At 49.1% G+C, this 26829-nt stretch overlaps 2 protein-coding genes across 2 annotated transcripts in view; both read right to left on the bottom strand.

The window, feature by feature from the left end:
• Window positions 1-26829, bottom strand: part of ICE2 (interactor of little elongation complex ELL subunit 2) — an 823034-nt gene that overhangs the window by 666257 nt on the left and 129948 nt on the right. The window lies entirely within an intron of this gene.
• On the bottom strand, window positions 1463-26014 carry LOC147730921 (uncharacterized). Its single transcript, XM_086955806.1, has 2 exons — window positions 24423-26014; window positions 1463-2341 (listed from the first exon to the last, which is right to left on the bottom strand). Exon 1 carries the CDS (start codon window positions 25865-25867, stop codon window positions 24785-24787), a length of 1083 nt encoding a protein of 360 aa, XP_086811932.1. The 5' UTR covers window positions 25868-26014; the 3' UTR covers window positions 1463-2341; window positions 24423-24784.

Genomic DNA, 26829 nt, shown 5'->3' on the forward strand with positions numbered 1-26829 from the left:
GAAGATTGCCATCAGTTCGAGAACATTGATGTGCATCTTTCGTTGCTGTTGCGTCCAAAGTCCCTGCACTGTGTAATGGAGTACATGAGCTCCCATCCCTGGAGAGAGGCGTCCGTTGTCAGGATGATCTGCGGCACAGGCTCTTGGAACGGTCGGCCATTGCAAAGGTTTCGTGGATTCCACCAATGCAGAGAGTTGTATGCCCCACCGCTCACCAACACTAGGTCTTTTAACTGCCCTTGAGCCTGTGTCCACTGAAGTGCTGAGCACTCCTGAAGCGGGCGCATATGTAGTCTCGCGTGCGGGACTATGGAAATGCAGGAGGCCATCATGCCTATCAACTGCATGAACACTCTTGCTGGAAGCGAGTGTTGAGGTCTGAATTTTTGTATCAGCGATTGAATGCTGCTGACTCTCACTGAATTCGGCTGTGCTGTGGCCGCCAGAGTATTTATAGTCGCACCCAGATACTGCCGTACGTGGGCGGGCTGGAGGTGGGATTTTGGGTAATTCAGTGAGAATCCCAGATCGTGCAGGAGGTGAATGGTGTGGGACATGTGGGCGGCACATTGCTGGGCTGACTTTGCCTGGATGAGCCAGTCGTCCAGATAAGGATAGACGTGAATGTTCCGTCTCCTGAGATGCGCCGCCACTGTCGCCAGGCACTTCGTGAACACCCTGGGTGCCGTGGTGACACCGAAAGGCAAAACCTTGAACTGGTAGTGCTGGTTTTGGATGGTGAAACTGAGGTATTTCCTGTGTGAAGGGTGCAGTGGAATGTGAAAGTACGCATCCTTTAGGTCTAAAGTTGCGAGAAAATCCCCATCAGCATATGGAAGTTTTCCGACAGGATGTAATGGTTGAGTGGCCTGAGGTCCAGGATGGGCCGGAGGGACCCGTCCTTCTTTGGTATCAAGAAGTACAGGGAGTAGACACCTGTGCCTCTTTCTTGCATAGGCACGAGTTCTATTGCTCCTTTTTGCAGCATAGCGGTGACTTCCTGCTGCAATAAGTGCAAATGCTCGGCCGACATAGGACGATTTCTTGGGGGCATGTTGGGTGGAGTGGATGTTAACTCCAGACAATAACCGTATTGAATAAGTTTCCTGACCCACCTGTCTGCGGTGATGGACTTCCAGACCGGTAGGAACTGCTGGAGTCTCCCCCCGATTGTTGTTGTGTGGTCGGGGGGCAGTAACAAGGCGTCACTGTTTGCTGGTGGCAGAGGATCTGGAGCTGTTGTTTCCACGACCTCTGCCCTTGGCACTGTTGCCACGATATCCACCTTGACTCTTGTTGGTGTATGTGGACTGAGTGTTGCCCTTGTAGTACTGTGTGGACTGGGAGAGCTGGCCCCTCGAAACGCCTCTGGTGTTTCAGCGACGAAAAGACCCACCCCGAAACTGCTGGGACTGTAAGGCACCCATGGATTTCGCAGTCTCCGTGTCTTTTTTAATTTTCTCTAGGGTGGTGTCAACCTCCGGGCCAAACAGGTGGTCTGGGTTGACTGTTTGGTTAAGGATGGTGGTTTGGATCTCTGGCTTAAATCCAGAGATTCTCAGCCAGGCATGTCGCCGCAGCATAACACTAGTGTTTATAGCCTTGGTGGCGGTATCAGCCGCGTCCAGAGCGCACTTAATTGAAGCGTTAGAGATCAGCTTCCCTTCCTGAATCAGCATCTCAGCCCCCTCCTTGTATTGATCAGGCAGGTGCTGCAACAGGGTCTCCAGTGTGTCGTAGTGTGCCCTGTCATAGCGCGCCAGAAGCGCTTGTGTGTTAGAGATGGGCCAGATGTTGGCTGCCTGTGCTGCTACCCTCTTCCCGAGGCCTCAAAGACCTTGGATTCTTTGTCTGGGGGAGGAGCATCACCCGTAGTCTGAGAATTAGCCCTCTTCCGGGCATTCGAGACAACAAGGGAGTCCAGAGGCAACTGTCCTTTGATGTAGGTAGGATCAGTAGGTGCTGACTTGTACTTTTTGTCAATCCTAGGGTTTATCACCCTCGCCCTGGTAGGTTCTTTAAAGATCTCAGCAGCATGCTTTAAAACACCTTTCAGCATAGGCAGAGTCTTAACAGTTTTTTCTGAGACTGAGAAGGTATCAAAAAGGAAGTCGACATCCACAGGGTCAGCATGGAGCTGGACGTTGTGATTGTTTGCTGCCCGTTCAATGAGGGCATTGAAGGCTGCAGAGTCTTCTGGAGGGGACGTTTTTGCAGAAAACAGTTGAGGGTCTTGTCCTGATGGAGGGTCCCCTGGGTCACCACCAGCGGCCCAGGGTTCGTTGGTATCCTCAGGGTCTGTATAGACAGGATAACTGTACTCATCCTCATCATCATCCCCCTGTAGGAGAGTAGGGTCTGCAATCCTATGATCACCCAGATTTTTTGCTTTTGTTTCACTGGTTTACGACTTTCTCTGGCTGTGGGCCTGCCAATCAGACCCACAGCCTGGCTGTTCTCTCTCTAAATTACGACATGTACCCTAGGTGCATTTACCAATTGGTACTGGGCCACCTTATCAGACCCTGTAACTCAGGGCATAGGTGTACCCAGGGCCTACCAGTGGCTGAAGCATGTATTATGCCACCCCTGGCTGGCCTCCTAAATCTGACACAACTGGCTGCATGACAGCTGGGGCAAAGTCGTGTAATCACCCTTTGCTGTAGATATAGTATACCTATATCTAACCCTAAAAATGGACACACAGATTCCTATCAGTCACTCCTATGGCAGGCCTTAACAATCCTGAAGGCAGAGTGCATGGAATCGTGTGAAATGGTGCTCTGGCATGAGCTGAGCCCGTTTGCAGCTTGCGGAACCAAGTCCTAATAGCTGTTCCATGATAACGCATCCATATACTCTTAAGTGCATTATAATCCTCGCGGTTACATGCTATCTCTGGTATTGCTTTATCAAAACATGTCGAGTAAGGTGTCATACGAATTGGAATACTAACCCCTCGCCAATTCTGGCGACGGGGTTAGCATTCCACCCTTCTAGAGGGACACAACATGTATGTAACTGTGAACCCCGGTAAAAGTTAACTGAAGCCTCAGCTCCACAAAATGGATGCTGCCACCACAGACACGAGTCTGACCTCCTGCTGCTGGGAGTCCTTCCAGCGAGGAGAGCTTGGACAAAGGGTTTCCTGTCTGGGGCGGTGCTAGCACCATCCCAGACAGGGTTTTGTGTATCCTGGGTAGGCAGGGCTTTACAGGAAGGTGACTGCTGAGTGGCACCCCGGTGCTCACTACGCATAGGCCGGTCAGAACCAGTTCCAGGGGCACACCAGCCCCTGGCCTGGGGAAAGTCCGGCATGGGAGAGGGGTGTAACCACCCCCCTCCTAGTCCCACCCATAGGCAGGACCTAGTCACCGGGTCAGCCCCTTTTCCTAGTTAAAGTTAGGAGCGGGCCCCCTTCCAAATTAGATCATCTTTGGAATCAAGACACGACTTTCTACGAAAGGACTTCAAGATTTCTTCTTCAAGATTCTCCATTGTGACTAAGGAGTAGTCACCCTGCATCCGCAGGCACCATCTTAAGAACACTGCGGTCTGCTAAAAGTCCTTCCTCCGGAATCCGACTGCCCAGCTCGACGAGAACCGGCTTCCCTGGCACCTCTGACCTCTACTCACCTCTACAGCACAGCTGAGAACCGTGAGTGTTACGAGACCTCGAGGGACCGGCCATCTTCAAGACTGCTTTACAGCACGACCGCTGAGGGATCCTCTGGTGAGTGCTTTGGGGTCCGAGAAGCCCAGACCCTGAGCAGCTCCAGCACCGAAGTCCAGCCTCCCAGCATCTCTACGATCTGCGTGGGGCCCTTCTGCTTTTTGCTGCTCACCTCGTTGTTTGGCTACTAGCCCGCTGGCTTGTGGCCTTCTTAACGACGCCCGACGACCTCACTGCTGCTGGTCTGGTTGCTCCAGACTGGCCCTTGCTCCCTTCCAAAAGAGGAGCACCCCAGACCCTCCTGGTCCACTCAAGACGCCATTTTAGGTCCACCACGTGGGCTTGAATTAGCCAAAGCTTTGTTGCCCAATCCTGGGTCCAGCGACGCCGACAGCTTCATCCATCGTGGGACAGCTCGCTCCTCCATCCTGGTCGCCGACAACGCCTCCTGGTCTGTGAGATCTGCAGAGCCCAGCGTCGCCCACTCACCTAGTCGAGGTGACTACCATCCGGGCCCTCCTGGTGCCACCTGACTACTGGCTAGTAGTCACGAACTTGGTCCCCTCTGCTTTCAGGTGTCATCCATCTTCGAGATCCAGGCTTGGATCACTTCGAACTCTCTATACCGGTCGTCTGCCAGCATCTTTCTTCCAGGCTCCTGGTCCGTCTACGAGGATTCCCGACGTCTTTTGAGACCTATGCAGCTGCAGCCCCTGGGCTAGGTAACTTCGGCATTTCGGTGCCCCAGCATAGCCTCACTATCCAAGGGTCAGAATCCACTTTTGTTTTCCTCCTACCAGGTCGGGTTCGCCAGAGAACACTAACTTTGCTTTTACTAGCTACGATAGACTTTGTCCCGCATCACGTGTGAGAGTGCACACTCTGCACCCGAGTCCCCTGGGCCTCCTAGAAGGAATCTAACGATTCTATAGTCAAGTCCTAGCGATTCCAAAGCCTTTTAGTACTGTACTTACCTGCTAGTAATTTTGCATTCCACTTTCAGAGTATATGGTTTTCCGTGCCCCTCGGGCATTTGTATATACCGTGCTAACTTAAGTAGTTTCGTAAGAGTTTTGTTTTGTGCTTAGTACCCTGTCCTCATAAAGAGTACAGGGCTGTTGTGATTCTAATAAATACACTGTTTATTTTCATAACACTTGTGTGGTGTCCTTTCACTTGGTGTTCAAGGGGTATATGTGTGGTATAACAGCTAGCTTAACACGCCCTCTCGAGTCTTTAGCCTTAGACTGCTCGTATCCACGCTACTACGATAGCTGGTCTATAAGGTTGACTTACAACCAATCATCAATAAGGGTTGTTGGACTGATACATAGTGATCACTAGAATAGTGAGCACTGCATATCAGGCCACCTTCTCACATTGGTGAGCAGCGGTTGGGATTTGAGCTTGCTGTTGTTTTACCACACGTATCCTAAGAATATCTTGTAAAAGATCACATAAGTACTTCAGGTACATATAACTTAGCTTAGAATACTCTGAGTTCTACTGAACCAGCTGTTGTAGCTCCTCAAGGCTTAGCACACCTTGGCTACAACTCTTAGCAAGGGATCAGTAGGCAAACATATAGTGTAGGTAGGTGCATCACTTACACCACACTAGAATCAGCATGTCAGACAAAGGAGGAAACTCTGAGTCTCCCCTTGTGTCAGTGGACCCTCCACAGGTCACTACTTCCAGATATGCTGCTCTTAGCTTCCAGGAGATGAGACAAGTGTGTACCTCCAGGAAACTAAAACAGGGGTCTAACCCCACAATTCCCTTTCTGATTGGTCTCTTAGAGACTTATGATGCCAGGAGGGCAGAGAGGGCAGAGAGGAGACCCAGACCCTTCTAATCCAGATGGGAACATGCCTCCCCTAGAGGGAACCTCAGGTGACCCAGACCTTATCCACCTCTCTGCAGAAGGTGAAGAGGAGGATGAGGATCTGGAGCCATCTGATGATGAGGCAGACAAAGGTCCAGAAATAGGTAGCCAGCTAACTAGGGACAACTTAAGCAGGCATGAGAATGGTACTAGGAGACCCCTGGGACCCCTCTCAGGCCAGCTTAACATTGGGAGTGGACGAGTTAGGTCTCTATCAAGAGGCTCTAACAGATCCATACAAACCAATGGCTCTCAGGCCTCTGCTCTGAGGAGGATGACCTCCCCTCAGAGGAGAGTATATGAAGCCAAGGAAAGGGAAGTCAATCTGAGGATTGAAAGGGAAGAACTTGCCCTGGCCAAAGAAAGACTTGCCTTTGCTAGAGAGCAAGAATCGAGTGGGTCAAAACCCACAGGTGGCAGCATTATACCTAGCAATAGGGACAGGAGTTTTGATACAAGACACCTAAGTAAGATAGTGCCCCCCTTTAAACAAGGGGACGACATCCACAAATGGATTACTGCTTTGGAGAGGGCCTGCACTGTGCAGGGTGTTCCCCAAAGTCAGTGGGCAGCTATCTTGTGGCTCTCCTTTGAAGGTAAAGGTAGAGATAAGCTCCTCACCACAAGGGCTGAGGATGCTAACAATTACCAAGTCCTGAAGAACACACTGATTGATGGGTTTGGCCTAACCACTGAGCAGTACAGGGTGCTGTTCAGGGATACCCAGAAAACTCAGTCTCAGGATTGGTCTGACTTTGTAGATTGTGCCACTAAGGATTTGGAGGACTGGTTGCTGGGCAGTAAGGTTACTGATTATACAGGATTGTACAATTTGATCATGAGAGAACAAATTTTAAACAATTGTCAGAACCAGTTGTTGCATCAGCATCTTGTTGACTCAGATCTGACCTCTCCCCAAGAATTGGGAAAGAAGGCAGACAGATGGGTCAGAACAAGAGTTAAGCAAAACCAGGGCCAGAACCAGGGTGGTCAGAAGAAAGCAGACCAGAAGGGTAAAGATTCTAAAGGTGAAAATGACCAGAAGTCTTCAACAGGTCCCCAACAACCCAAAGAGGGTGGGGGTCAGGCTTCCCAGAAAAAGAAGAATCAAGAAGGCCAATCTAAAAGGTGGTGCCAATACTGTAAAAGTAAAACTCACTGGTTTAGTGAGTGCACCAAGAAAGGAGGAGGGCAGACTCCTGCCACTGCAGCCCCTAAGGCACCTGTGCCCCCTAGTACAGTCAGCAGTGGTAGTGCACCTCCCAAGGGTTTAGTTGGGTTAACCCTGGGTTCTGAGGGGTATGACAACTTAGTTGGCACGCTCACTCAGGCTGTCCTTGTCTGTACAGGGGATGTGGATATATCCCCTGATGTCAGTCCCAATACTTTAAGCAAATACAGACAGACACTTTTTATTAATGGAAAAATGGCTCAGGCCTATAGGGACACTTGTGCCAGTGTCACCATGGTGACACCTAACTTTGTGGACCCTGGACAGATCATGCCAGGTACAGATTTCCTGGTGACCAATGCAAGCAATGTCACTACCAGTCAAGGTATGGCAATTGTAGCTTTCTCCTGGGGAGGGGTAACTGGCCAAAAGAAGGTTGTAGTTAGTTCAGACCTCCCAGTGGATTGTTTGTTGGGCAATGATTTGGAGTCATCACAGTGGACAGAAGTGGAGCACAGGACTCACATGGAGATGTTAGGCTTGCCAGCACATGTGCTTGCTGTGACTAGGTCACAGGCCAGAAGATGCCCCACTGAACAGGTGCTGGATCCTGGAACAATGGACCAGACACCTTCCAAGAAGAAGAGCAGTAGGGTTAAGGCATTGCCTTCCCCCTTGCCCCAGGTTGTGGATCAAGTCTCAGAGGAGGCTGACCTACAGCAATTGAGGGAAACTGAGCCTAAAGAGTTCGAACTTGATCAAGTTGAATTTCTGGGTTCAGGTGGCCCCTCAAGGGAAGACCTGGGGAAGGACCAGTTAGACTGCCCTTCCCTTGAACCCCTCAGACAGCAGGCTGCTGCTGAGGCTGCTGGGAACGCCACAGGTACCCACAAGGTATACTGGGAAGATGGACTCCTGTACACTGAGGCAAGAGACCCCAAGCCTGGCATGACCAGGAAGCTGGTTATCCCCTTGTCTCAGAGAGGGTTCCTCCTTACCTTGGCCCATGAGATTCCCTTAGCAGGTCACTTAGGCCAGACAAAGACTTAGGACAGGCTTGTCTCACACTTTCACTAGCCTCACATGAATGAGGATACCAAGGAGTTTTGTCGCTCCTGTGTCACTTGCCAAGCCAGTGGTAAGTCAGGTGGCACAACAAAGGCCCCCCTTATACCAATGCCTGTGGTGGGGGTGCCCTTTGAAAGAGTGGGGATTGACATTGTTGGTCCAATGGAACCCCAGACAGCATCAGGGCACAAGTTTATACTGGTGGTAGTGGATCATGCCACCAGGTATCCTGAAGCTATTCCACTTAGGACCACTACAGCACCTGTAGTGGCAAGGGCCCTAGTTGGAGTGTTCTCCAGAGTGGGCTTCCCTAAGGAGGTTGTCTCTGACAGAGGTGCAAACTTCATCTCAAGCTACTTAACTGCTATGTGGAAGGAATGTGGTGTCATCTACAAGTTCACCACACCCTATCACCCACAGTGCAATGGGCTTGTTGAAAGGTTCAACAGGACCCTAAAAGGGATGATTCATGGACTACCTGAAAAGCTCAGGCGTAGATGGGATGTCCTGATTCCCTGCCTTCTGTTTGCTTACAGAGAGGTCCCACAGAAGGGGGTTGGCTTCAGCCCTTTTGAACTTTTGTATGGGCATCCTGTAAGAGGACCCCTGTGCTTGGTGAAGGAAGGATGGGAGAGACCTCTCAAAAAGCCTGCAACCAGGATAGTGGACTATGTACTTGGTCTCCGCTCCAGGATGGCTGAGTATATGGAAAAGGCATCTGAAAACCTTAAGGCCAGTCAAGAACTCCAAAAAGCTTGGCATGACCAAAAGGCTGTCCTGACTGTTTATCAGCCTGGACAGAAGGTGTGGGTGCTGGAGCCAGTGGCCCCAGCAGCACTCAAAGACAAATGGTCTGGGCCCCACACAATTCTTGAGCAAAAGGGAGAGGTCACCTACCTGGTGGACCTTGGAACTCCCAGGAGCCCCCACAGGGTGCTCCATGTCAACAGGCTCAAAGCATATGTCGACAGGAAGGACATGAGCTTGCTCATGGCCATAGATGAGGGACAGGAGGAAGAGAGTGACCCTCTCCCAGACCTGCTCACTCAGAATCCTGATGATGGGTCAGTAGATGGTGTTGTCTTTTGTGGCAGCCTCTCTGAGCATCAACAGAAAGACTGTAAACAGGTTCTTCAGTCTTTCAGACATATGTTCTCTCTGACACCCAGTCAGACCAATTGGTGTACCCATGAGGTTGACACTGGTGACAGCTTGCCAGTCAAGAGTAAAATCTACAGGCAGCCTGATCATGTTAGAGACTGCATCAAAACTGAAGTGCAGAAAATGTTGGAGTTGGGAGTCATTGAACCCTCAGATAGCCCTTGGGCTAGTCCAGTAGTTCTAGTGCCAAAACCTCACACCCAGGGTGGTAAGAAAGAGATGAGGTTCTGCGTAGACTACAGGGGTCTCAATGCAGTCACTAAGACTGATGCCCACCCAATACCAAGGGCAGATGAACTTATAGACAGATTGGCTTCTGCCAACTACTTAAGTACATTTGACCTGACAGCTGGGTATTGGCAAATCAGGTTAGCTGAGGATGCCAAGCCCAAGACAGCATTTTCAACCCCTGGTGGGCATTATCAGTTTGTGGTAATGCCCTTTGGTCTGACAAATGCACCTGCCACCTTCCAAAGGTTGGTGAATCATGTTCTCACTGGGCTTGAGGAAATATAATTTTTGATCGAGTAGTGTTCCCCAGCGAGTACCCCACCGTCTCCATGTACTAGCTTACAGTGCATGTAATGTCCCTCCTGTGCCAGCTATGAAGACGCAAATACATTTGCGTCCATCTTTAACATGTCCTCTTTCAGATCCGCCATGAACGGATTGTATATTCAGTTCCTATGTATGCTGTGCCACCGTCTTTTTGTGGTACACTTTACACGTTTTTCAGCTCTGGCGAAGTAGGCCCAGATCATGCCATCGAGCTTTTTCGAGCCTTTTTCCTGCTTCTTGACTCCGAGGGCCTCAGCCCAGGCTACCTCTGTACCAGTCACCCCTGCCTTACTCCTTGCGCGGCTCCAGCCCAGCTTTCTGCCTGCCAAGACTGTATTCAACCTTCGAATTATCTGCTCCACTCCTCGAAAACACATTCCTGTCTCGTAGCTCAAGTAAACATCCTTCCAGCTGCAGGAGCAGAGGGCCCGGTTCTTCTGTCTCCGTGCAAGTAATTCATAAGACTCCGTTGCCATGGTAGGCCCATGCCCCCTCACCCGCATGCCGACACGTAGACGCATATACACGCAGACAGTATAGAGTAGTCTCTGCCCGAGAGACCCTCCTTCCAGACACTACAGTTCTTAAAACATACTATATTAGATACGATATTGGGATCAGGTTGATCTGACATCCCAGACTTATGTCTACACTTGTAGTGCTAAGTGTCAAGTCCCCTTCGCCCTCCAGTTACACGTCAGACTTACGTCAAGCTGCTGCGCGCGCATCTCTGCCATATATTTCTGCTGACATTGCAGGATTCTTCTATGGATCCACCTACTTGTGACCTCATGACAAGTGACGTTTCTAGTACACGCCTTCATGCACGCCTATTGTAACGCCTATTATATGACGTTTCCATGTTTTATCTCTTCTTTTCCAGCTGTTACGCCTACTACATGCTCATACATTGTAATGCATTGACTATATATATGTACTTCTGTAAACAATATGTTGTCTGTCTGCCCCTTCCTGAACCTGTGTGGTGATGGAATGGTTATGCCACCTTGGCTCGAGCCAATAACCCAATTCCTTTTACAGGAATAAAACCCTTTTGAGTTAACCTCAATATCCCGGATTTTGCCTCTTATTTCTCTGAGTTATTCTTATTGATTATTGATTATAAATTATGCATAGGTAATCGATTTTACCACAGTTCTGGCGCCCGAATAGGGACCCCTCCCCCACCCCACGCGCCGGAGGTGCGTTGCAGGCCTAGCCCCCTGCCACAGCCGGACGGACAACTACGCGTACCCGCAGGATTTCCTGTATCTCCCTCAGGCCAACGGAGGTGACTGAGGCTGCGATCGACACCCAGACGAGGCGGTGAGGAGTGCGGAGGATCCCGACCTGAGCCTAGCTGAGAGAGCAAGATCCGTGGTATACCGAGGCCCGCCAGGTTCCGAAGTTCCGAAGTATCTGCGTCGAGTCCGAATCCAGTCCGTGCCGAGTCCAGTCCAGGGTTTCCGAGGCCTTCTGTTTCCGTGCTTCCTGGTGAGTACCGTTGCTAGGGACGCATCCTGACGTGCGCATTAGTTTGTGCCGGTCAAGACGGGTTCGGGTACACGAGCCTGTTCTGCACTGTTTAGCAGTGTATCTGTACTGTATAAGCAGTATATCTAGTTTGCACCCGCACAAGGTGTATCTGTGCCGTTTAGCGGTACATCCTGTTACATGTCATTGTAATCAATTAATGTGGTTCGTTCTTGAAATGTTTTAATGTGTCATTCAAATGTTGTGGTATGAGTGAATGTTCGATCTTCATTATTGTGCTTAAACGTGTTTTATGTATGGTGTGTTCATGTCTAAGTAAGAACCAAGTAGCCAGATTTCAGAATGCCGTTGTTTTCCAAACTAAGACAAATAAAAACCCGTAAAGGGGTTTTAGAAGAAGCCGTTCCCGTTCCACCTAGGGACACTCCAGGGTACTTTATGTACCATAAGCACGGCCTAGATGCCGTTTTGTTTCTTGACTTATGGGTGGATTATACTAAAGAACTGTCAGAGAATCAGAGATGGCCCGCTGCTGGGACATGGGATGCGGATTGCATCATGAGAGTAGAAGAAGCATTATGGAAAAAGAAAGCCAGACAGTCACAGAAGGATGCCATCGAGTTATGGCGTAAAGAATCGCATAGACGCACAGAAAAAGCACACAGACTAGAAGAAAAGAGTAAGGAGGAGCCTGACAAGGCCCGAGAAGACGCATTAGTTGAGGAAGGTATCAGAGTAAAATTAGAACAAGTAGACAGACAGCGAAATACACTTATGAATGGCATGTTCCCCATCCTGTCAAAAGGCCTGCCAAAGGCCTCTCCAGAAGTACCGAAGGACCTACCACCCCCATTGCTCCCGACTAAAACACACCAGAAGACAGCAAAGGACATTTTCCTTTCTTCTTATTTAGACGATGTAGCTCCCACATATGTTAATACCGCATTGCCAGTGCCAGTGCCAGTGCCTGCGCCTAACGGTCTGGATCCTTATGCTCTTCCTCCCCGACAAGCTACTCCTCCCCGGATTCCTCCTGATCTTCCTCCACCCCCTACTTCCCTTGACACGAACCCGACTAACCCTTTCGGAGCCGGCGCCTCCGGAGGCGCGTCCGGAGGGATAGGTTACCAGACTCCGCCACAACTCCATCGCTTGAGTTTTAGAGAAATAGCGCAACAGCGTACACCTAGAACAGATATTACAATTCTTGGAGATCGCCTTGCAGACTGCAGATATGATCCTGTACCTGGTAGAAAGAGTGACGAGAGAATGTTACTCGCATCAGTCCGTTTACGACGAGTCACGAACTTCCTAATGACACTACCTGAAATGACAGATCACTTGGATCGAATATATAAGTTTGTTCAGACAGGAGTAGGGCCTGACAGTATCAAAGAGGCCATGGCCTATCAGAAAGTGGATACTAAAGCCAAGTTATTGCGGTTTCTTATAAACTGCTTCATTAGAGAAGTAGATAGGCCGGGTATGAACCCGGAAGATGTAAAAGCACTCCATAGATGGGGTCAGAATATAGCAGATGGACAGCATGACAAAGAGGCCTGTATAGATAACATGTACCGAAGAATCAGAACTGCAATTAATAAGATGCACGAGAGAAGACAGCCCGTACCGGAAGTTGATTCCGACAAACATGAATCCACAGAGGAGGAGCCAGAGGAGGAAGCCGAGACACTAGAACAAATACAGTTGCCAGCTAGAGAAATGATAGCGTATGTAGGTAAAGGAAGACCATTTAATAATTCGATGCGCCCAGTGCGCCCGGAAAGTAAAAGGATACTTCAGGAAGCCATGTGTAATCCTAGAACTCCTGAACACTTATTCCAAGCCACTGACAGAATACTTCAAGAGCGAATGGGGTACCATGTACTCGATTCTATGGATGAACAAGAATTAGCCAGGTCAGCCGTGCAATGGGCTGACAGCTCTGAGAAATATGGTGATGATGCGTTAGCACATACGTTCTTGAACTTGACACCAAGTGAACAGCGCTTAGCTGGTATGTACATGATACAACATCTGCTCTTATTGTATAAAAGCCAACGTTCTGATCCAGGTCCTCTGCCTGACATACTAATAGAACTGGTCACGAACAGATGGAAAGGTCTAAGTACTGATCTAATTAAAGCAATACTAGAACACCGTCACAAGTATAGTACATTCCTATGTCCGCAGATCAATTCAGCACCCGTTATGGAACGAAAAACCATGTATTATATGGATAGACAGAATCCGTTGCGAGAAGTGCACCCCGTACAGAATGCAGACCACACGCTTAGACGCGTATTCGTGTATACACCTGTAACTAAAATTGAATTGTTGGAAATGAAGAAATTAGTACCCAGTCACGATAAAGACCCTGCAGGTTTTCACCGCGAAATAAAGGATATGTTGTTAATGGGTGATTATACTTATCCCGACCTTATGAAAATACTGAAAGTATTACTACCTCCAGGCATATACGAGAAACTCAAGGAAAAAGAGTGGGAGGTGGGAGACGCAAAGATTGATTGGGCTGCATTACAAGATGAAGAGAATACCCGAGTGCCAGGCCTAGGGCTTGGAGACAAAGTTAAAGCGTTACCAGGTTTATTGGTACAAGTGTTGCCACGTTTATTGAGTACGAAAAAGGAAGATTGGGGTGCTATTTCAGCATGCAAACAGAAACCTGATGAAGATACTAGCGATTTTTATACACGATTTGAGAAATGTTTTGGTATAAATAGCGGTCTGAAAGCAAGTAGCGAGTCATATCCACATCTTTTTGTTACGAAATTAGTCGAGAATTCTTTGCCCCAGGTCAAGAATAGAGTACTGAAAGTAGAAAGTACATGGCAAGCTAATACTCCTTCACAAATGTTACAAATGTTACAGTATCACCAGAATAGACTTAGAGAAGAACAAGAACATGAACAAAGACGTATGAAGGATACGAAAATGAAAATGTTAGTTGCTCAGTCAGTTCCCGCCGATGGTCAGAAAAAGGGTGCGAACCAACCCAGTAATTCGTCAGTTCCTGTGAAGGGTGTATGTAACTATTGCAAACAGCCAGGTCATTATATAAACGATTGTGCAGTTCTGAAACACAATATCGCCACGGGTAAAACTAAAGAGAGACCGCGTCCTCCTAGACAAGATCAGACTTCACAACAAGTACCCCAGAATATACAACATATTGCACCCATGCCCGCCTCTACACAGACTGTAGCGATACCTCAGCAACAACCCGTTACTGCAACACAAACCACGACACAGCAGATGTACCAGTATGCGCAGAACGATTACCCTGATTATCAGCGATACACATGAAACAGCCTAGAGAGGGAATTCCGCTTGCCTCTCATTGAAGTTCCCGTAGATCAAAAGGGGCCCTATGTACATAGTCAAGTATTAGGGAAAGACAGAAAGTTTCTCATTGACACAGGGGCAAGCAGAACCACGATAAGCCACAATGAAGTACCAGGGGCACCCCTCTCAGGCTCACAGAACGTGTCCCTTGGGTTTTCAGGAAAACCCATTATTAATGAAGTATCACAACCCCTCCCTCTTGCAGTAGGTCCTCTGACACGGACTACAGATTTATTGCTCACGAAATCATGTCCAGAAAACCTGTTAGGTATAAAAACACTGAAGGCTCTAGGAGCTATTATATGCTGTTCTCCGGAGGGAGTACGATTGTTTTTGCGAGATTTCAAAGGCCATTATGTATTGAGAGATATGGATCCCCGGCTACAGAACGTCCCTGCACACTTGTGGGCTCAGGGCCCCACTGATGTAGGTTGCATGCACATTACCCCATATCGAGTCACACTCAAGGCAGGAGTGGTATTACCACGAATTCGACAATACAAGTTACCCCCAGATGCTGTAGTGGCTTTACTGAGAATCATTGACGAGCTAATAGCACAAGGAGTGGTTGTGGAAACCGACTCTAATGTGTGTAATTCTCCTATCATTCCTGTTCTTAAACGTACTGACCCAAATGCTCCACCTGTTTATCGATTAATTATTGATCTGCGCGAATTGAATAAATGTATCGTACCGCAGTACCCTGTGGTCCCAGATATCTCTTCATTGCTGACTGCTATTGATTCAGAAGCGACGTTCTTTACTGTAATAGACCTCAAGAACGCCTTCTTCAGTGTCCCTATTGATCCAGAGAGCCAATATTTGTTCGGATTCAGTTTAAATGGACGATCTTTCAAATTTGCCCGTGCACCTCAAGGATTCACAGAAAGCCCCAGCATCTATAGTCAAGCATTGAAAAAGCAACTTGATTGTATCCACATGCCAGTTCACACTGCCCTGCTTCAATATGTCGATGATCTGCTGATCACCGCTCGAAGCGAACCCGAATGTGAGAATGCATCACTGATTGTTTTGAACTTCCTGGCCGACAAGGGACACAAAGTGTCTCCTTCGAAGCTACAATTCTGTGTTCAGCAAGTTGTGTACCTGGGTCACTTGCTGTCCAAAGTGGGGAGACAGCTCACACCTGATCGCATTCAGTTAATCGCAAACATGTCACCACCCAGAACGCAAAAGGAGGTGCGGGCCTTTCTAGGCCTCACCTCATACTGTAGACAATGGATTCCCCAATATGCATTTCTAGCGAAACCACTCATTCAGTTAACGACACAGGAGGCAGCGACTTCGACTGTCCTCCCTTGGACTCAGGAACATACACAAGCTTTTGAAGACTTAAAGAAAGCCTTATGTCAAGCACCTGTTTTAGCAACACCATGTTACAGTAAGCCTTTTACACTTTTTGTCACAGAACGTGAGGGTACTGCCTTGTCAGTCCTCACTCAGGAACAAGCAGGTTCACATAAGCCTTGTGCTTACTTTTCTAGCACATTAGACCCAGTAGCCCAGGCCCTTCCGGCATGTTTGAAATCAGTTGCAGCAACAGCTTTAGCAATTAGACAGAGTGATGCTATTGTGTTAGGGCATCCATTGACAGTACAGGTTCCACATTCTGTAGAAGTCCTTTTAAATCGAACTCAGACCCAACACCTGACCATAGCAAGATTGACAGGTTACGAACTGACATTGTTTCAACCACACATCGAAATCAGACGCTGCAGCACGTTAAATCCAGCCACGTTATTGCCAATAAATGGAGTAGATCCATTGGCACATGATTGCATTGAAGTTATCACTATTACAACGAAGCCCAGACAAGACTTGACAGATGTTCCGTTACCAGATCCAGACCTGACACTTTATGTGGATGGTTCATGTATGAGAACAAGGACAGGTGAATTAGTGGCAGCCTATGCTGTCACGACAGATACTGAAGTTATTGAGACCAATTGTATTGACACTTTGTCAGCCCAAGCAGCAGAGCTTATTGCTCTGACACAAGCATGTATTCAAGCCAGAAATAAGAGAGTCAACATATATACTGATTCACGTTATGCATTCGGAGTCGTTCACGACTTTGGAGTCCTCTGGCGAGAGAGGGGTTACTTAACTTCTCACGGTGCCAACATCCAACATGGTCCCCTCATTCAAGCCCTGTTAGATGCAATACATCAACCTACTGCAATCTCTATCATGAAATGCAAGGCACATACCAAGGTTACTGATGTCATTTCCCAGGGTAACGACCTGGCAGACCGAACAGCAAAGCAAACTGCTCAGAACCGAACTCATGTAACTGACCAGACACAAATAGTGGTACCATCATACTGCATGACAGTTAGGGATCCCGCACATGATGTGATCGACATACAGTCACATGCAACACCAGATGAAATTAAGGAATGGATTAAACTAGGAGGGGTCCAAACAGACCAGGGATGGATGACGAAGGGAAGATCTACATGGTTTCTCCCCGATTCTATGGTACAAGTCATCATTAACACAATACATAGTCCCGCACACCTTGGAGAGAAGGCAATGCTAGACAGTATACAACACATATGGTCAAATAAAAACTTACGGGCAGCAGCCAAACAGAAAGTGCGTACTTGCATGATTTGTGGTCAGTTCAATCCAGGTAAAAGCATTCCCGTAGAACAAGGTGGATTTCAACCTCCTGATTACCCTTTTGAAGTCCTCCAGATGGATTATATCCAGATGGAACGTTGTCGAGGATTCAAGTATGTCCTCGTAGTCGTATGTGCTCTTTCCCGATGGATAGAAGCATACCCAGTTCCTGATTACACTGCTCCGACCACTGCCAAGCAGCTGGTTCGTGAATACTTCCCACGGTATGGTTTGCCCCGTATCGTGTACTCAGATAATGGTCAGCCATTCTCATCCGAACTTGTGAAACATATTACACTTCTGTTAGGTTATCAGTGGAAGTTCCATTGTGTTCGGCATCCCGAGGCAGCAGGTCTCGTGGAGCGCCATAATCAGACACTGAAAATCCGACTTTCCAAGATTTGTAGAGACAAAGGTATAGACTGGATAGTTGCCTTGCCGGTCGCCCTCTTCTATATGAGGATGGTGGTCCATTCCCGTTCTGGGCTATCCCCGTATGAAGTGGTCTTTGGTAGGCCACCGAATATGTGGGGGACGCCTATTCCACGTAAAATAACTGATGTTGATTGTCTTATGCTGACAGATTACCTTGCCTCCTTGATGTCTGCACTACAATCTTGTCGTTCACAGGTAGCTGCAGCCTTTCCCGACAACACCGAGACGAAGCCCCATGAGGTGGTTCCTGGTGACTACGTTTTCGTGAGGAATTTTGATCGGAAGAGTCCATTGGAGCCCCGCTGGCAATCCCCGAAGTTGGTCCTGCTTACGACGAGGACAGCTGTTAAACTAGAGGGCAGGAAGGGATGGCTGCATTCCAGCCACATCAAAAAATTTTACGGACTTCCTTCGGACTTGGACTCTAAGCCCTGCCCTCCTCCACAAACTGACACGAAACTCCCTTTGGTTGAGAAAACTGCTTCAGAAAATTACAGACTGAAGTTGCGATCTAGCAAGTCAGACAGTTTAATTGTTTAAGTCCTCCCCTAGGTGAATCGGTTAAATTAGTTTCTGACATGTATCCCCTAGATCGAGATAGAGAGAGAGATAGACAAAGACAACATAAAAAGAACGCATATTGCAAATCACTGCGTAGTCGCTGTATAGTGACACTACTTGTTATGTTTTTTCTATGTTTGCTGGTTATTACTGCTAGTGTTTTGCTACACATATATTACCCTATATTCAAGCGTGCACAATCTGCTTATAATGCTACTGCTGAACATTCTTTTAGTGAATTACCCCCACACGAGTTATCCTATAGGCTTGCGCTGCGCAACAACACTTTCATTAGTATGTTACATCACTCCCATCAGGTTACCAATGCTACAAACTGTTGGATATGTGGTCGACTCCCTCCCTACCAAGAAAACAAGGGAGTTCTTCCCCTTTTTCCGTACCCGTTCACTCACAATGGCACGTGTGGTGCATGGTTTAAGATGCTAAATGCCCTAGTTTCTACTGCTGCTATTTATGAAGGTAACTGGGTTTGGGGAAACCTGAACTTAGCCTTGCTTAAAGTATGTTACCCTGACAAGGAGGGACTCCCCGTTGGTACTGGAACTGATCTAGAAAATGAAGTATATGGATTAGATAATTACACAGTTACATTCATGATTTTATCTGTCGAATCTGAAGCTGCTCCTGTTCTACCTGCTATGGCAGTATTGCCAGTTACTGGTGAACTATGTGTTCGCAAGAATGGTTCCATACACTTAGGTCATAGTAAATGTACTACTGTGGTCGATTTCAGTGATCATGGTAGATCCACGTTTAGGGCTTTACGTCATTCCTATTTTGTTTGCGGCCATACTGCATATGTCCGTTTGCCTCTAGATTGGGATGGTACCTGTTACATTGCATTCCTTCTGCCACCTGTTTTCCTAGCCCCTCCTGACTATCATAGAAACACTAACCTGATTAAGCATCGATATCAACGAGATCTTCCACTTGTCGATTATACTGAAACTACATGGGAACAATACACAGATTTCAATAAAGGTTTCTTCCCCTACCTAGGTACTGTTTCAAATAGTAAGCTAATCCGTAGATTAACCATAACCCTCGAAGCAGTGGTGCTTGAGACCACTTCAGCCCTAGGTAACCTAATGGAGGAGCAGTCCGCTATGCGGGTTGTTGTTCTTCAAAATCGTCTTGTTATTGACGTCATCTTGGCAGATAGGGGTGGAGCTTGTAAGGTCATCGGGTCAAGCTGCTGTGTTTTCATCCCAAATAATGCGCCAACTGTGTACAAAGCTATTACACGTCTCCATAAAATTGCAAGTTTGATACATCAGACTCCAGGCACCTGGACTTGGTCCGGTTGGTTCTGGACAACGCTGTCAGCCTGGGGGTGGAAGATCCTATCCCTCCTAGGTATTGGCTTTCTCGTAGTACTCAGTTGTTGCCTGTGTCTCCAATGTGGACCGGCGATTTGCGGCCTGTGTGCCACTTCATGTATTCCACATCCAAGTTCCCATTCAAAACACGAGAAGCAAGAAGAGCAATTGATGTTAAGTGAACAGATTGATCAATTGATGAGAATTGACGTATCATAAAGGGTCCGTGGGGAACAAGGAGGGAATGAGGAAATATAATTTTTGATCGAGTAGTGTTCCCCAGCGAGTACCCCACCGTCTCCATGTACTAGCTTACAGTGCATGTAATGTCCCTCCTGTGCCAGCTATGAAGACGCAAATACATTTGCGTCCATCTTTAACATGTCCTCTTTCAGATCCGCCATGAACGGATTGTATATTCAGTTCCTATGTATGCTGTGCCACCGTCTTTTTGTGGTACACTTTACACGTTTTTCAGCTCTGGCGAAGTAGGCCCAGATCATGCCATCGAGCTTTTTCGAGCCTTTTTCCTGCTTCTTGACTCCGAGGGCCTCAGCCCAGGCTACCTCTGTACCAGTCACCCCTGCCTTACTCCTTGCGCGGCTCCAGCCCAGCTTTCTGCCTGCCAAGACTGTATTCAACCTTCGAATTATCTGCTCCACTCGTCGAAAACACATTCCTGTCTCGTAGCTCAAGTAAACATCCTTCCAGCTGCAGGAGCAGAGGGCCCGGTTCTTCTGTCTCCGTGCAAGTAATTCATAAGACTCCGTTGCCATGGTAGGCCCATGCCCCCTCACCCGCATGCCGACACGTAGACGCATATACACGCAGACAGTATAGAGTAGTCTCTGCCCGAGAGACCCTCCTTCCAGACACTACAGTTCTTAAAACATACTATATTAGATACGATATTGGGATCAGGTTGATCTGACATCCCAGACTTATGTCTACACTTGTAGTGCTAAGTGTCAAGTCCCCTTCGCCCTCCAGTTACACGTCAGACTTACGTCAAGCTGCTGCGCGCGCATCTCTGCCATATATTTCTGCTGACATTGCAGGATTCTTCTATGGATCCACCTACTTGTGACCTCATGACAAGTGACGTTTCTAGTACACGCCTTCATGCACGCCTATTGTAACGCCTATTATATGACGTTTCCATGTTTTATCTCTTCTTTTCCAGCTGTTACGCCTACTACATGCTCATACATTGTAATGCATTGACTATATATATGTACTTCTGTAAACAATATGTTGTCTGTCTGCCCCTTCCTGAACCTGTGTGGTGATGGAATGGTTATGCCACCTTGGCTCGAGCCAATAACCCAATTCCTTTTACAGGAATAAAACCCTTTTGAGTTAACCTCAATATCCCGGATTTTGCCTCTTATTTCTCTGAGTTATTCTTATTGATTATTGATTATAAATTATGCATAGGTAATCGATTTTACCACAGGCTGGATGACTTCTGTGCAGCATATCTTGATGATATTGCTGTCTTTAGCTCCACCTGGGAGGATCACCTGGTCCACCTGAGGAAAGTGTTAGAGGCTCTGCAAGCAGCAGGTCTCACTATCAAGGCCACCAAGTGCCAGATAGGGCAGACACAGGTTGTGTACTTGGGCCACCTTGTAGGTGGAGGCCAAGTTCAACCACTGGAGAGCAAAATACAGTCAATCAGGGACTGGGCTCCTCCAACCACCCAGACTCAGGTTCGAGCTTTCTTGGGCCTGACTGGTTACTACAGAAAGTTTGTCAGGAACTATGGATCAATTGTGACTCCATTAAATGAACTGACAAGTAAGAAAATGCCAAAAAAGGTTCAGTGGACAGCAAAAAAAGCATTCGATGACCTAAAGCAGGCCATGTGCACAGCACCTATCCTCAAGAGTCCAGACTACTCCAGACCATTCATTGTCCAAACAGATGCTTCTGAGTTGGGTGTGGGAGCTGTTCTATCTCAACTGAATTTTGATGGTCAAGACCAGCCCATTGCTTTTATAAGCAGAAGGCTGACCCCCAGAGAGAAGAATTGGTCAGCTATTGAGAGGGAGGCCTTTGCTGTGGTTTGGGCCCTGAAGAAGCTGAGGCCATACTTGTTTGGTACTCACTTCAAGATTCAGACCGACCATAAGCCCCTCTTGTGGCTAAATCAGATGAAGGGTGAAAACCCCAAACTGCTTAGGTGGTCCATTTCCCTACAGGGGATGGACTTTACAGTGGAACATAGACCTGGTACTGATCATTGCAATGCCGATGGGCTCTCCAGATATTTCCACTTAGAACAAGAACTCACCTGGTCAAGGTTAGCTTATTGTCCCAAAGTTTGGGGGGGGGGGTCATGTAGGAGAGTAGGGTCTGCAATCCTATGATCACCCAGATTTTTTGCTTTTGTTTCACTGGTTTACGACTTTCTCTGGCTGTGGGCCTGCCAATCAGACCCACAGCCTGGCTGTTCTCTCTCTAAATTACGACATGTACCCTAGGTGCATTTACCAATTGGTACTGGGCCACCTTATCAGACCCTGTAACTCAGGGCATAGGTGTACCCAGGGCCTACCAGGGGCTGAAGCATGTATTATGCCACCCCTGGCTGGCCTCCTAAATCTGACACAACTGGCTGCATGACAGCTGGGGCAAAGTCGTGTAATCACCCTTTGCTGTAGATATAGTATACCTATATCTAACCCTAAAAATGGACACACAGATTCCTATCAGTCACTCCTATGGCAGGCCTTAACAATCCTGAAGGCAGAGTGCATGGAATCGTGTGAAATGGTGCTCTGGCATGAGCTGAGCCCGTTTGCAGCTTGCGGAACCAAGTTCTAATAGCTGTTCCATGATAACGCATACCATATACTCTTAAGTGCATTATAATCCTCGCGGTTATATGCTATCTCTGGTATTGCTTTATCAAAACATGTCGAGTAAGGTGTCATACGAATTGGAATACTAACCCCTCGCCAATTCTGGTGACGGGGTTAGCATTCCACCCTTCTAGAGGGACACAACATGTATGTAACTGTGAACCCCGGTTAAAGTTAACTGAAGCCTCAGCTCCACAAAATGGATGCTGCCACCACAGACACGAGTCTGACCTCCTGCTGCTGGGAGTCCTTCCAGCGAGGAGAGCTTGGACAAAGGGTTTCCTGTCCGGGGCGGTGCTAGCACCATCCCAGACAGGGTTTTGTGTATCCTGGGTAGGCAGGGCTTTACAGGAAGGTGACTGCTGAGTGGCACCCGGGTGCTCACTACGCATAGGCCGGTCAGAACCAGTTCCAGGGGCACACCAGCCCCTGGCCTGGGGAAAGTCCGGCATGGGAGAGGGGTGTAACCACCCCCCTCCTAGTCCCACCCATAGGCAGGACCTAGTCACCGGGTCAGCCCCTTTTCCTAGTTAAAGTTAGGAGCGGGCCCCCTTCCAAATTAGATCATCTTTGGAATCAAGACACGACTTTCTACGAAAGGACTTCAAGATTTCTTTTTCAAGATTCTCCCTTGTGACTAAGGAGTAGTCACCCTGCATCCGCAGGCACCATCTTAAGAACACTGCGGTCTGCTGCAAGTCCTTCCTCCGGAATCCGACTGCCCAGCTCGACGAGAACCGGCTTCCCTGGCACCTCTGACCTCTACTCACCTCTACAGCAAAGCTGAGAACCGTGAGTGCGACGAGACCTCGAGGGACCGGCCATCTTCAAGACTGCACAACTTCTTTATAGCACGACCGCCGAGGGATCCTCTGGTGAGTGCTTTGGGGTCCGAGAAGCCCCGACCCTGAGCAGCTCCAGCACCGAAGTCCAGACTCCCAGCATCTCCACGATCTGCGTGGGGCCCTTCTGCTTTTTGCTGCTCACCGCGTTGTTTGGCTACTAGCCCGCTGGCTTGTGGCCTTCTTAACGACGCCCGATAACATCACTGCTGCTGGTCTGGTTGCTCCAGACTGGCCCTTGCTCCCTTCCAAAAGAGGAGCACCCCGGACCCTCCTGGTCCACTCAAGACGCCATTTTAGGTCCACCGCGTGGGCTTGAATTAGCCAAGGCTTTGTTGCCCAATCCTGGGTCCAGCGACGCCGACAGCTTCATCCATCGTGGGACAGCTCGCTCCTCCATCCTGGTCGCCGACAACGCCTCCTGGTCCGTGAGATCTGCAGAACCCAGCGTCGCCCACTCACCTAGTAGAGGTGACTACCATCCGGTGCCCTCCTGGTGCCACCTGACTACTGGCTAGTAGTCACGAACTTGGTCCCCTCTGCTTTCAGGTGTCATCCATCTTCGAGATCCAGGCTTGGATCACTTCGAACTCTCTTCACTGGTCGCCTGCCAGCATCTTTCTTCCAGGCTCCTGGTCCGTCTACGAGGATTCCCGACGTCTTTTGAGACCTATGCAGCTGCAGCCCCTGGGCTAGGTAACTTCGGCATTTCGGTGCCCCAGCATAGCCTCACTATCCAAGGGTCAGAATTCACTTTCGTTTTCCTCCTACCAGGTCGGGTTCGCCCGAGAACACTAACTTTGCTTTTACTAGCTACCATAGACTTTGTCCCGCATCACGCGTGAGAGTGCACACTCTGCACCCGAGTCCCCTGGGCCTCCTAGAAGTAATCTAACGATTCTATAGTCAAGTCCTAGCGATTCCAAAGCCTATTAGTACTGTACTTACCTGCTAGTAATTTTGCATTCCACTTTCAGAGTATATGGTTTTCCGTGCCCCTCGGGCATTTGTATATACCGTGCTAACTTAAGTATTTTCGTAAGAGTTTTGTTTTGTGCTTAGTACCCTGTCCTCATAAAGAGTACAGGGCTGTTGTGATTCTAATAAATACACTGTTTATTTTCATAACACTTGTGTGGTGTCCTTTCACTTGGTGTTCAAGGGGTATATGTGTGGTATAACAGCTGGCTTAACACGCCCTCTCGAGTCTTTAGCCTTAGACTGCTCGTATCCACGCTACTAGGATAGCTGGTCTATAAGGTTGACTTACAACCAATCATCAATAAGGGTTGTTGGACTGATACATAGTGATCACTAGAATAGTGAGCACTGCATATCAGGCCACCTTCTCACACCCCCTCCCCAGCGTCCACATCAGAGTAAGTGGGCGAAACATTATGAGTCTGTGGGGAAAGTGGTTCCACCAGAACGGGAGTGAAAGCAGAGTCCTTCTTCTTCTTGAGAGGGATCTTGTAGGACTCCATTGGGCGTTCAGGGGCGATTTTCTGCTTGTGGAGGGAAAGCCTGCCCGTTTCGGCATCAATGAAGTGTTCCTGATGCTCTTCCACTGAAGGTCGTCGAGGATGTGGGCTGGGGACCACCGCTGACGACTTCGGCGCCGAGGAGACCTTCTCGGGCACGCTGGCTGCTGCCTTAGGAGCGAAAGCCTTCGGCGCCGTCTTTGGCGGCAACGTGAAATGGATGGGCGTGGACACCTTCAGCGGTTTCTCCACCGGTTTCGTAGGCGGGGGATCCTTCGGACCGGCCGACGCTGTTCCGTTCTGATGCGCTGCAGGGAGTCCGTCACCTTCTTGGTGAACGCGGCGGATGGGCGCGCCGTTTCAATGGAATCCCTCGAGGCCACACCTGGAGTCGAGTCTCGGGGCGCCGTGCCCTTGGCCTTGTCCTGCTGACGCGGAGTTGCGAGAGCCTTCGGCTCATCCAGCCGTTTTTTCGGGTCACCGAGAGCTTTCTTCGGATCGCCGATAGCCTTCTTCGGGTCGCCGAGGCTTTTGCCGGCGTCGAACGTCTTCGGCGCCGACGCGCTCGTCTCGACCACCTTTACTTTAGTCTTCGGCGCGGCAGACTTCGTCTCGACGCCCTTGACCTGAGCCTTCGGCTCGACAGCCACTTTCGGCTTCTTCGGCGCCGAGGGCTCCGAGGCCTTGGAGCCGACCAAAGCGATGCGCACTTTCGGTTTCGAGGGTGGCACCTGCGCAGTGTCTGGAGTCGAGACCGTAGGTTTCACTTTCGGTTTCGTTTTTCCAGGGAGTGGCTCGGCAGCAATGTCCGTGGCCGAGCCCGAAGGCGGGGCCTTAGAACCCATAGTGAGATCTTGGGTACGGCCCGAAGGCGATCCCTCGACCTGAGCCTCATGAATTGGCACGGCCCCAGAGTCAGTTTGAGGAAGCTCCTCATCCGAGCTATCCTCCATGGCCCCGAGGGCCCCGTCGTCGTCCCCTACCTCGTCGACGACTTCTTCGGCCTCGAACATCTCTGCATCCGCGTCATAGTCGTAGTCGACGTCCGACGCGGGGTTCGACTCAGTAACGTCCTGGATAGATTCGTCCTCGACATCCCCTGCATCGAAGATGTCCACGGGCGCCGGTGCAGCATGCTGGGCCTCCTGGCGCGCAGCTCGTCGAAGCTTAAGCGTCTTCTTGGACCTGAAGCGTGAACATGCCATACACTTGGCTTCATCGTGGTCCGGCAACAGACACTTTTTGCATACCGGGTGGACGTCGATGTGGGGATACTTCGAGTTGCAGACGGGACATCTCTTGAATGGACTTCGGTCCATGATGGACGGTCGATAGGTCTGGAGCGTCGACTGGGCCTTCCGCGCCGAGAGCACGCGGGTGTAGAGAATCCGGCTCGGAACCGAGCTGGAAGCTAAGACCGAACGCAAGACTATACCGACGTATTAGACTAAAGACCTTTTGGTCTCAAGAAAGTTTTCAATCGATTCCGACTAGAGGGAACCCAAAGACATCCGAACCCAATGGCGGAAAAAAACAATCTGAGGATGGAGTCGATGCCCATGAGCACTGTAGTCCAGGGGAGGAGCCACCTATCTCGTGATACTTCAAAGACTCTTCCAGGACAACAATGTGCAATCATCCGAACCCAACACTAGGCGGCGATCAATGCACAGATATGAATTCAGCAGCCCACATGCCTCGAACGTCAAGGCTTGGCAGTCGGAGGAGGACTTGTCATCGTGGTCGGGGACAGACAGTGAAGGCACCGCGATGGGGGTCGGTAACCGACATCAGTCGGTTGCAGTCGACGGAGGTTTTGAACCCGAGCATCCCTACTGGCACAGTCGGAGTCAATTGAGACTTCGAAATATGATCAAAAAGGATCAAAAAAGTTAGTCAAACATTGACTAGGGTCCAACTTTTTCCGGATCGGCGCTTGCTGGCGCGGAAAAAAGATGAACTGACGTCAGCGCGCGAGGGTGGCGTCTAAGTACTCCGGCGACGTCATCCCGGAGCCAACGACACCGACGACGGATGCGGAGCCACAGACGACGCCTACCAACGTGCAAGGGTACTGCTACGCAAAAGTTTCCGGATCTAGTCTGACGCCTGGGGATATTCTAAGGTAAGGAATCTAATACTAACCTGTTTCTTTCAGATACCTTCCTACGTCAGGGTTACCAAAGATTTCCTGACCAGAATCAACAACCTTGATTGGCATGAGGAGTACTTCCTGGTGACCATGGATGTGAACTCCTTGTATACGGTCAATGATCACAAT

This window comes from Lissotriton vulgaris, chromosome 2_1 (genome assembly GCF_964263255.1).
Source record: "Lissotriton vulgaris chromosome 2_1, aLisVul1.2, whole genome shotgun sequence".
NCBI classification, from domain to species: Eukaryota; Metazoa; Chordata; class Amphibia; order Caudata; family Salamandridae; genus Lissotriton; species Lissotriton vulgaris.

What these genes read in the sequence shown, in the direction of transcription:
- LOC147730921 (XM_086955806.1), bottom strand. Translation starts at nt 25,867, where the DNA reads ATGGACCGAAGTCCATTCAAGAGATGTCCCGTCTGCAACTCGAAGTAT.